Source organism: Ammospiza nelsoni, chromosome 19 (assembly GCF_027579445.1).
Source record: "Ammospiza nelsoni isolate bAmmNel1 chromosome 19, bAmmNel1.pri, whole genome shotgun sequence".
Classification (NCBI taxonomy): Eukaryota; Metazoa; Chordata; class Aves; order Passeriformes; family Passerellidae; genus Ammospiza; species Ammospiza nelsoni.
The window spans coordinates 8710922-8722697 of record NC_080651.1 but is presented as its reverse complement, the minus strand read 5'-3'; the positions used below and the strand labels follow the sequence as shown (position 1 = coordinate 8722697).

At 46.3% G+C, this 11776-nt stretch overlaps 1 protein-coding gene across 1 annotated transcript in view; it reads right to left on the bottom strand.

Annotated features, from left to right (window-relative positions):
* Positions 1-11776, bottom strand: part of ACSF2 (acyl-CoA synthetase family member 2) — a 37737-nt gene that overhangs the window by 22188 nt on the left and 3773 nt on the right. Inside the window, exons 2-10 of the mRNA XM_059485679.1 lie at positions 9335-9530; positions 7510-7638; positions 6495-6548; positions 3851-3969; positions 3467-3629; positions 2971-3066; positions 1924-2072; positions 1219-1310; positions 70-146 (exon numbers count right to left, since the gene is read on the bottom strand). Of these exons, the coding sequence (XP_059341662.1) occupies positions 70-146; positions 1219-1310; positions 1924-2072; positions 2971-3066; positions 3467-3629; positions 3851-3969; positions 6495-6548; positions 7510-7638; positions 9335-9530 (1075 nt within the window). The remainder of the gene's footprint in view (positions 1-69; positions 147-1218; positions 1311-1923; positions 2073-2970; positions 3067-3466; positions 3630-3850; positions 3970-6494; positions 6549-7509; positions 7639-9334; positions 9531-11776) is intronic.

Sequence of the window (11776 nt, the reverse complement as noted above, 5' to 3'; positions counted from 1 at the left end):
GAACCCAAACTTGGCGGCTCACCATGACCAACACCCCTAGCAGGTCTGGTCACAGCCACCACAACTCACCACAACCTCTGGCATGTGCATCTTGGTCATAATTGTCTTCATGAGCTCAGGGGGAACAGAAGAACCTCCAATAATTCCTGGAAGGAAGAGGAAAATACCTTGGAAACTAGCTATTTATTCCCAGGAGTTGTCCCTCAAATGGCTCTCCACTCCCAGATTTAATGCTGGCAAGACCTGTGGGATACACTGGTTCCTGTCAAAATACTTCCCAAATCTTTTTATACAGATCCTAGTTGTTCTAGAAGCAAAGGCTGCAGCAAGGCCAATTTGCCTTTCTCAACTGGAAAATAAACTCTGTAACTCAAACCTAGTCCAACCTACATTTCCCCAAAAATGGAAAGATTCATAGCAGAAAGAGACACAGTTTTATAGTGGGACAAACACTCTCATTGATCATCACCATAAAACCAAAAACCTTTCCTCTTGCCTTGCACAGAGCAGCCCTTTTGGGAGAGGGTAGATCCCACTGCCACCTGTTCCAACCTAGGATGACAGAGCAAAGGAGCAGGGTAATAGATGGGCTTTGGTGGGGAACAGGATGAAGACAGGATTGTTTTGCACATAGCAGAGATGATTAGGTAACTTGCTAAAATATTTCCTTATGCTCCAGCACCACCTCCTCTCCGTACTATCATTGCCTCAAAAGGACTGGTGGTCTGCCCAGCTATTTCCAAGGTGGGCTGGGAGAAGAGAGGAAGCTCCAGCACATGTATCACACCCTCCAGCATGAGCATGAATGACTTCAGAAACAAACAGGAAACTTCAGGTCTGAGGAAGAAATCTGAGCTTGGCTCTGCTTTACGGACTGCACTGGTCTGAGACACAGAAAGCATCTGCTGCCACATGGTGGTAGTTGGAGAGAGGAGGAAAATCAAGCTCTTCTGACACCTCCCCTTGCAGCTAAAATAGAAAGGTCCTTCCCTAGACTGCCTTCAGATGAAGGAGTCCTAAAATACATAATGATAGAAGGATTCCCCAGGGAAAAGAAATGTAGCATCAAATTAACAGGGGGGAAACACAAGGCTCATGCAACTAAATTCTTCCCATCAGAAGAGATGTGTGCTCACAAAACTAAAAATATGGTCTCCCAGCAGGGAACCACGAATATCCTGGTTCTCAGGATTTTTCCATTTGAATTCTGGGACTTACCTCCCCGGAGAGTTGACAGGTCATAGGAGTCAAAGTCCGGCTGGGAGAGTATGTCTATGAACATGGTGGGTGTGCCAAGGACAATGGAGCATCTTGAGAAAGAAGGGATAAAAAGGCAAAGCTGCAGAGGTGGAAACTGGGGCAGCCCCAGCTCAGCACCCATCCCATCCTGTCCCATCCCTCCTGTCCCATCCCCTCCTGTCCCATCTGGGGCTGCAGGGCAGCAGCACAGAGGCAGGCACAGCAGATGTGCTGTTCATCAGCATACACAGACATACATCTGCATAAAATACAGAGACTTATGTACATGTATGATGCAGACAGCATCTTCCTTTCCCAAGCTGTACTTGAGGAACAATATGGACACACTGTCCCAGCAGCAGAGCTGGACTTGGAAAAGGAGGGCAGGTGTTGAGCTGTGAAAACACAGCAGCCACGGCAAACCAAGACAGCACTACGCTTCCCAAGCAAAGCCCTGTGGTGACAGGAAGGATTCCTTAATTTCAGAAGAAGGATGACACACTCCCAAGCACAGCTGAAAAGGCAGACTTTGGTTCCTGAAGTGCCTGGGCAATAGAGTGCAGCAGCAAATCTGCCTCTCCCACAGTGGGAAGGAAGAGCACAAGCAAGGTCCTGGCAGGTGGGGCAAGGGAAGGAGCAGAGCCACGAGGCCAAGAACTGCCCCTGAGCAAAAGAGGCTCTCACTTCTCTCGAGACACGGCCTCCAGCACAGCCTTGCCCTCGAAGCTGGGCGATGAGAAGATGCAGGAGGTGCCATGCAGAGCCATCACCATGCAGCCTCCCACCGACGCCAGGCAGTGGTAGAGAGGCGCAGGGAGCACACAGCGACGCTCCTGGGATCAACCAGAGAACCGTGAGCAGAGGAGAGGACACCGCCCAGCGTGTGTCCTGCCCATCTCCCTGCTGAAGAGCAAAGATCTGAGCAGTGACATTTTTCCTGATCCCCTTGGCTGGAAATGTGACAGTCCACTGTGCTCGTGTTAGTTGAAAACACAACTGACACATCCTGCCTTTAATAAAAATTAGTTTGGGAAGTTTTTTATGTCAACATTTCGTCCTGTAATTTTGCAATGTCTCTTCTTTGCTGGACTCCTTGGTCTGCTATTGTTTATACATTATATACCAAAAGAGACGAATGGGAGTGCTGTGAGAGGCATGAAATGTGCAGGACTTGGCACATGCTATCCATTTTACTTTCTTTTTGTTTTTAAATCACCAAAGGCTCTGAAGACTGATTGAAACAACTCATCTATTCTCTGGATCAAAGCTGATGTGCTAGAGATAAGTACTTCAGAACTTCAAAAGAAAATATTTGTCTTTAACATTTTCTTTAAGAAACCACAAAAAGAGAGGTCATATCCTGGTAAGAGTTATAAGACTGTAAACATGACATGAAACCAAGTCATGTAAATCAAATTAAAACCTCAGTCAACAGAATACAAAGCTAACATCCAGAGTCTTGTAATTATTTGAAATGAGTATTCACCAAAATGAAAAGTGATTAATTTCATGTTTTTCCCCCATAAAAAGATAGCTTTTTTGCCTAAAAAAAACCCCTTCACATGAAACTAAAATGAAAGATCAATGAACTCCCTTGAAATGCAAAATGTTATGCATTAATATCCCTCAATGTCATTTGCAGTAAAACATCCTGCCCTTCCACTGAGTAAACACCAGCATTCTCCACATGTGGCTTCTCCATTCCCCAAACCCTGTTCCCACCAAACCCACCTGGCCTGTGATCCCCAGCCTCACACCAACCAGATAGGCATTATTCACAATGTTCCTGTGGGAGAGGGTGGCTCCTTTAGGGCTTCCTGTTGTTCCCTGGAAGACACAGGGAATTATGTATTAACACCACCTTTTCTGAGGATGAGCTCAGGGGAGATTCCTCCTGGCAGACTCTGGGGTGATCTTCCACTTTTTTCTCCTATCAGACCTGGGAGATTGGTTTTACTTTTTTAACAGCACCTGAATCCCAAAAAATAGCCCAATTTCAGCTGAACAGAGTTCACCTGGCACTGTCTCATCTCCATCAGCCCTTGACAAAGGGCTGAACAAAAAGAATGGAAGAAGGGGAAATGGTAGAACACTTTTTCCATCCCACTGCAGAAGCTGAAAGCTTGGTCTCAGAGGGAAACAGGAAGAAAATGTGATGTGTGGCATTGCAGCCCGTGCTCCCAGTGAGGAAGCCAAGCCCAGGGCACGGAGCTGGCAGGGCACCTACTGAAGTGAACTGGATGTTGATGGGCTCATTGCAGGACAGCGTCCTCTGCACGGCCCTGAGCTGCTTCAGGTGGCTGCTGTCCCCAGCCTGCACCACCTCATCCATGTGGAAGGTGCCAGGCAGCTTCGAGTCACACATGATGACAATGGACAAGTCAGGTAGCCTGGCAGAGAGAAAAATACCATCAACAATAAAAGAACAGGGAGAAAAGTGCCCAGACAGGCACACAGTGGTCAGGGCAAACCTCTGGGCCAGCCTAACTTGTTCTCTTCAGATGAGACCTCCTGTCTTTCTTCAGCAAAACCTGTGCTGTGCAGCTGAGCGGACACAAGGCAGGACATGGCTGTGAGGGCAGTGCAAAGACACCAGATGTTCCTAACTCACCTTTTGCTCTTTATTCCCCCTGGACTGGATTTTTCTAGCTCGGGACATGACTGCTTTAGAATATCATAGTATTTCTGTGTTCTAAATTGACTGGGAAACACCAGTGCCTTACAGCCAACCTGTGAAGGAAGACAGAAACTCATGAACAGCCTTGTTGGGTTGATGGTCAGGACATGATAAAGAGCAGCCACTCCCAGCACAGGAACAGGGAGTTCCCCAATGACTGAAGCAAACGAGCCCTTACAGTTGTGCACTCCCAAAGCAGTGCTTTGGGAATTCCCAAGCCTGGATCCAGCTGTGCAGCCAGGGCTTTGCTCTTCCTCAGTGCTGGATTCAGGATGATTTTTGCTGCTCAAGAAATCAGAGCTGTAGCCTAAGGTTCCCTCCTTGCCCAGGATTGACACCCTTCGTTGTGAGCACAAGGCAAACAACTGATTGTTCAGATTATGAGTCTCAAATCTAAAAAAAAAAAAAAAAGCCCAGTCCCAAAATATTAATAAATAAATAAAGTTAAAACAAATTAATTTGTGTTGATCTGAAACGAGGATTTTTGAGGAAATTTGGAAAAACAAGGACTTCCAAAATCTGCCTCTTAAATCAAGCCAAGTTTTTTTTTGTGGAATTTTTGAGGTATTCCTTTTCCTAAGAATTTTCCACCTCTTTTTAAAGCACTAGCTATTTTGAAAATGAAAACACTTTTCATTCAACTCTTACATTTACATAATCACAAAACAAAACACCTTAATTACTCCAATAATTTTTGTTTCTTTTTCAGTAGTGAAGATTTTTCTGAATTTGACCCAGATTTGCAAACTGTTCTCATCTTCCAAAAAATGTATTTGTGTCCAATAAACTATTTACATATTTATTCAGCTGCTCTCATTATTTTCCCAGAGTCTGGGAAATAAGGAGACAAAGGCTACTGCAATAAATTATTTGTAAGTACCCACTGGACTTTGTCAGAAAGGAAGATAAACATTTGCTCTGTTTTCTGGAACAGGCTGCCCAGAACCCAGGGGACTGAGGCTGTTTTGGGCCTCTGCAATTTTTTACTACTAATTCCTTTAAACTATAATTGTGGTTGAACCAGCTCTGAAAAATAGATGCTGTGTGGGGAGAGGAGGGCAGGTTGAAGGGCTGATGCTGTATAAGATAAAGAGTCTCTGGCTGGGCCTCTCCCACATGGTCTCAACCTGAATGGCAGCAGACCTGTCTTCAAGGAATGTAAAATATGAAAACTCGCTATCAGTTTGCTTCTACCAAGCCCTGGAAATACAGCAGGAATCCAAGGAATGGTTATTCCAAGCATATTTCCAGAGACACCAATCAGACTGCACAGATGGACAGGATCCAACAGGAAAAGCCCTAAAGTCTTCACAAATTTTATTATGCAAATAAACAAACACAGACAAATCCTTAGGGTGATGAGGAACTCCGGAGATCCCAGTGTCAAAGGTGCATAATAAAGCTGGGAATGCTGGCAAATCTGGAAGGGCAAGACAGGAGCAATTCCCCATGGAGCTGAAGCACATTTCTGCCCTTATCCCATCAACATTCCAGATTACATTAGAGAAGAAAATCAGAGGAGATGAAAACCAAAGCCTTGCTGGGGAAAAAGGCAAGAACTGAGTTGCACATTCCAGTAGGACAGAGAAGCCCAAGGACATCCAGCCTGGAGGAGATGGGGCTCCACTGCAGCAGTGAGTGCAACCCCTAGGCATGAGAAAACAGGAGTGACCAGCAGGACTGCTGAGAGGATTAAAGACAGGATGCAACAAGAATTCAAACTGCAGCCCAACAACTCATTACACAGTTACTGATACAAAAGAATTTTGCTAAAAATTATCCACTTTCTAGGTAAAAATAACTTGGGTGGTGCTGGGAACATTCAGAAGTGGCTCTCTCTCTTCTAACATCAGCCTTTCATTTTTAGCTGAACAAATCACAATGAAAAAATTAGCTGCTTAATCTTAATTTTTAGCCATCAAATATTTAATAACCTGAATTCCTCATTATTTGAGCAAGGGAGCCTGAACAGTTTAAACTGATCAGGGCTCTGCACGTCACAAACTCAAACCCAGGTAGGTATTCAAGGGTAGGTGAAGCAGCAGGATCAGACAGCAGAGAGATTTTAAACAGTGGCAATACCTAGGACTTAAACCAGCTTAGATCCAAGGCCAGCCAGCCTCAGGCAAACCTGGGAAGGAGAAATCAAGCTACCAAGTAGACTGGTCCTTTCTGAGGTTAAAATGAAGTCCTTTCTGAGGTTCTGCTTTCATGGTTGAGATCCCAGCTGGTGATTTTTGCCCAGAGCAGGAGGGGCAAAGAGGAGGTATCAAGTTCTACATTTTTTCCTCCATTCCCTGGTAAATGATTGCTGACAGCGGGGGCTGGGTTGGGGCAGTACTGACAGTGCCTGGCTGTTAGCAGAGAGAGAGGGATGAGAAGGATACAGCAGTTTCCATCAGACACGGTGGCAGCCACAGCAGGAAATGCGGCCACAGAATTGCAGCTCCATCCCCTGTGCACATCCAACACAAGCCCTGCTCTCCAGCCAGCTCCTCCCACACACCCAAATGTTGAGCAGCTCATCTGCACCATGTCCCCACCAACCCCTTCCACACACAGCTCATGCCATACGAACCTTCCTGAGCACAAACTCCAGCTCAGAGGCCTGGTAGGCTGGATTCACAGATACCTGAAGAGCCAGAAAGAAGAATTTGATCACCTTCTTGCCTTGAACACGCTCCCCCCTAGCACAGATTCCAACAGAAAAGTTCCTCCAGGGTTAAGCCACACTCAGAACCTCTCCTCCAACACAGAACTAACAGCTCACCACCACAGGAATTCTGCATTCACAGAAATTATATCTGAATTCTGTGTTTGTGTGAAAGAAAACAATTGCAAAGGGATTTATGTGAAGTCACTGAGTCAAAACAGAGCTTCAGGAACAGAAACCAGACCTCCTGTCTCACAGGGGTTGATCCAGTTGATCTAGCTGATCCAACCCACTAAACTAGACCAAAATTCTTGTGCAAGTCGGGTTTCTTGATGGACAACTGTGATAACACCTTTTACCCAGCTCTCCACAACGTGGCCACTGGAGTTAAGTTCACCACAGGTTCCTAGTGAGCCACACTTTTCCACCCTATTCCTGCAGCCACTGGAATGAACCAGGGTGGAGGGAATGGAGCAGAAAGCAGGGTACAGACCTCAGCACAGTACACTGCCTAAATAAAGGTGTACATTGGTCATGCTATCAAATGAAAATTGGCTTTAGGCATATGCAGCCTGGATGAGATTTTTAAGTGAGCCTTTGTTCCATGGAGCAATACATTTCAAAGGGATCTAACCAGCTGGTAACTGGTTAGGGCAGCAACATCCCACATAAAAATGGTCCTGGATAGAAAAGCACATCTCCTATTAACAGCTGTTGTCAGCACTTTTTTTTCCTCCTCCCTCTGCAGCCTGCTTCCCTACAGAGTGGAGGATGAAGATGCAGAGAGCTGCACAGGTCTTCCTTAAATAATTGATTCAGCTAGAGATGACATGCCAGGGAAGAGCATGGAAAAACAAACAAACTTTAATCTCCAGTATTTCCTATTGCTTCTTTGTCTCTATTTCCTTTCCCAATAGACTGCTAAAAGTAAACTCCTTACCAGGATGATTCCTGCCTGGGCAGTTGCAAACTGCATAAGAACCCACTCATATTTATTGGGTCCCCACATTCCCAGCCGGTCTCCCTTCCTCAGGCCAAGGGCCAGAAGTCCAGCTGCTGCTTGGTCCACCTGAAAAATATAAGAGCCTGAGGATCACACACAGTGGGGGATATTGGTCTCCAGGCACTGCTTTCTGGAGAAAAAGCATCATCTTTGTAACTGAACTGCACCAGACTGTGTCTCCCCAGAAGAATCCATCAGCCCCTGCCTGCAGCAGCTTCTGAGCCTGGAGCACAGAGCAGCCCTTGCTGAGCAGGTTGACTGAAAGCATAAAAATAACAAACCTGGAACAATACAACAAAGCAGGAAGGAAGTTAGGCTGTTGCAGGCAATTATGTTGTTGCAAGTTACTTCTTGCCCACAAACTATTTATTGCCAAGTCTCATCAATTCCACTTAGGGCCAAGCCTTACCCATATGCTGGGCCCATCCACACTGTTGGATCTACCTCCCTTCTGGGTATCACTTACTTCCAAAATTATTTGGGTGAAGAAAATTCTATCAAGTGATTTTTGGCCTGCTCTGGGTTCCTGTCTTATTAAGTCCTGTGAGGAGTGACTGGGGAAGATGGAGGGGCTCAGCCTGGAGAAAAGGAAGCTCAGAGGGGACCTTCTTACTCTCCACAATCCCTGACAAGAGTGCAGCCAGGTGACAGTCAGGGTCTGCTCCCAGGTAACAAGGTTCAGGATGAGAGGAAGTGGCCACAAACTGCACCAGGCTAGGGTCAGGCTACAAACAGGAGGAATTTCTTCACTGAAAAGGTTAAATATTAAATATTGGAAAGGACTTCCCAGCGAGGTGTTGGAGTCCCTGTCTCTGAAGGCCTTAAAGAAATGCCTGGATGTTACACTCAGTACTCTGACCTATTTGACAGTGCTGTGATCAGCCAAAGTCTCAGTCTCTGAAACCTTTTCCAGCATTAATGATTCTGTGACTCGTTAACTCAAGTTCAGCCACTATATTAACAACTACTTTATTCTGCAGGGTGGTAAGCATGTTTCTGGTTCACAAATGTATGTATAAATACATTGAGGCATTCAGGAAAGGTTTTATAGTTTTGTTAAGTTTTCTAAACTTATAAAATCTGTCTTGCAGGAGATATGAATTTAAGGAACAATTTGATTTAGTTCTGAATTATAGCCTACTTCTTAAAATTAGGGTGAATACAGCTAATCTTTTTTATGTGAATGGATGTGACCAAAACCATAGTAAGCCCAAAAACCTACCAAACAATTCTTTCCTATCAAAGATCATATCACACATTTATTAGAAACTTTCCAGGTAGTTGGTCCCTCCATTCCAAAAACATAGAACCATATATTCATATATGCCCACAGCCACACACATCTGTGCATATGATATGGAGCCCTAGTCCTTTACTTTGCTCCATTGCCTTCATGCTTGGATAAAAATCTTCCCCATACTCAGGACCTCAGATAGCCAGAGTGACTAATCCAAAAGGTGGAGGCTACTCCAATTGAGAAAAGCACCATGACTCAGCCCATAATCCTTCAGATAAGTGTGAATTGTTAAGTATGAATGTTCGTTATGGGATGTCAGCATTTTGCATATCCTGCCTCCCCCCTTCCATCCCAAGGCTCGGAGAAGGATGAAGGCAGCACACGCCCATCTCTGCACCAGCATGAAGGGCCACACGCAACTCCTCTCAGTCCTGAGCTGAGCAATGAAACTGAGAAAGGTTTCCCATTCCTCCATCACACTTGCTGCTGTCACCCAATCACCCAAGGGATGGACAAGGCGCTCACCTCCTCTTTGAACTGAGCAAACGTTTTCCGAACGCCATCCCGGCAGAAGACCAAAGCCTCGCGGTCGGGAAAGCGCTCCGCAGTCTGCTCCAGGCACTGGCCCACGGTTCTGTCCAGAAGGGGAATGTCTGTGGGTCCCTGGATGTAGCTGTTGGTCACCTTGGGAGACACAGAGGGCGTCTTTGTGTGCAGGGCACTGGGAAAAAAAAAAGAAGAGGCTATTTAATATAACCTGTCAATACAGTTCTCTCCATCTGGAGGGATTATCAGCCTGCCAATGGCATTGGGAATACCTGATGCACATTCCTGCACCAGTGGGAGCCACAGGCAGCTGCTTCAGTGGGTCTAGATCAGGAAGACTTCCAAAAGGACTTGGAAAGCTTATGCAGTGGCTTGGGGCACATGGACAATCTTGGTACCCCCAGGGCACACACATGTGTGTCCATACCAGCAGGCAGAACAGGCAGAGCCTCCATCCCCCCATGGGACACCTGGTGGGGAAGGAGCCTGCAGCAGCCCTGCAGAGCTGGCACAGCCTGGCCCTACCATCATTCACCTGCACTGAAAACTACACAAATATATCAGCATGCCTGGACAGAATATGGGCTCTGCAGTTCACGGAGAGTGGCAACTGGGCTTGGTCTTTCTGCAACATTAAAAAGTATAAATAGCTGTGAAGTAACACAACCAAACCAGTTTGTAGATAAATTCTCCCAACTGGCTGAAAAGAGCAAACAAATGAGAAAGAGAGAATTAAAAATGAAAGAGGTCATTCTCCAAAACAATCAGCAGAGAAGAGTTTAATCCTGCAGAATGAAAACTGTTTAGAAGAGTTCAGAGAAGCTAAGCTGTAACTGAGGTGTCCACAAAGGAATGCTCTGTGTTTACAACAGCAATCAGCTGTACACGTTCCATCTCTGACAGCTGGAATACAAAGAGTTTATGGAACTGAAACAGCAGCAATAAAAAGAGGAGCTACCAGTGAAATGAGGGGGGAGAAGTGCAAAGGCAATACCACAGAAGGGAGGAGATGGCCCCACTGCAAATTTGAGTCTACCTGAAGGTGGGAAGGAAGAGAGCAAGGATGGGTTTGAGAAGTACAAACCAGGCAGGGTAGAAGCACTGAGACATTTTGCTGGAGGCCAAGGGGAGGTCAATTAGTCAGGAGAAGCAACAATAGGGAAAATAATTTTAAAATCATTAAGGCTTTCCCTGAGGTCTGATCATGGGTGGAAATGCAGCAATCTCCCCTTGAACCACAGCTCCTGAGCACTGCAGTTCCTCCCTTGGTTTCTCTCTCCATCTCCTACAAACCTCTCTCTGCTCCAGAGCCACCTCCCAATGCGCTGTCCCCTCCCCAGGCAGCCCTCCGTGCTCTCTGTCCCTCCTCATTTCCTCTCTGCCTTTCTCCATCACTTCAGCCCCTCCATTCCAACATTAGGAGACAACCAGGAGGGACAGGGCCAAGGTACGTTCATAGGGTGCATAGCACAGAGGCTGTGTATAATGCAGTGTATAATGGGGAAATCCCTGCCTTAAAGAGGAAAAATAGCTCAGCCTAAATGCCCATCTACTATGGGATCAATATTCTGCAAAGACTTGGTGTTACTGCAACAAATGATTTGTTTTCCTGCCCACAAGAAACAAGCCTGAGCCTGCAGTTACCTCCTATGTGGAGTGAAAGGCGGTGTTCAGATAACAAAAGCTAGATTTTACCCTCAGGGGAGTACAGCTCCAAGAGACACTGAGTGCCCTGACCCTTTTTCCCCACTGCTTTTCGGCAGAGGGAGGATTGTGCAAACTCCCACGGGCTCTGTTCAGTTATCCCTTCTCACCGAGCTCTTGGGCAACTCACATCAAGGCTGTGAGACTGCCTGAGGCGGAGGGAGGACAAGTGCCAAACTGAACTTCCTTTTATTGCTTGAAAACTCCTGGGCAAAGCATGTGTATAAGCGAGGAGATGAAAGGCAGCTCAGAAGAAAGGCCTTTATAAACATCAGTTCTATAAATCAAAAAGTAGAAAAAATTCTCCCTACAGCAAGGGCAGGATGAATGCTCCTAGGAGAGCAGTAAAAGCCAGTACAGCCACCCACAGCCACTGGCTGGTTGAAATGGAGACTGAAGAAGTCCCTGACCCCTGTCATAACTCAAAGGGCGGATGAGGAATCCTCAGGTTGCTCGTTAAATGCTTAATGGGGCCAGTCACACTCTCATCTCCCTCAAACCAAGCCATCTCCGGTGTCAGCAGAGCCTGTCCCCAAATTCCCCACCCAGGAAAGGCTGCAGAGGGCAGGGAGCAGCTGCTGACCTGGTTGTGCAAGAGCTCTTCCCCCCAGCATCATCTCAGGGGGCACTGGGAGCCAAGCAGGCTCAGCACTGGGAAAAATAAACAACAAAAGACCATCACAAAAAGAGACCGGAGAGAGGAAGAAATACTACAAA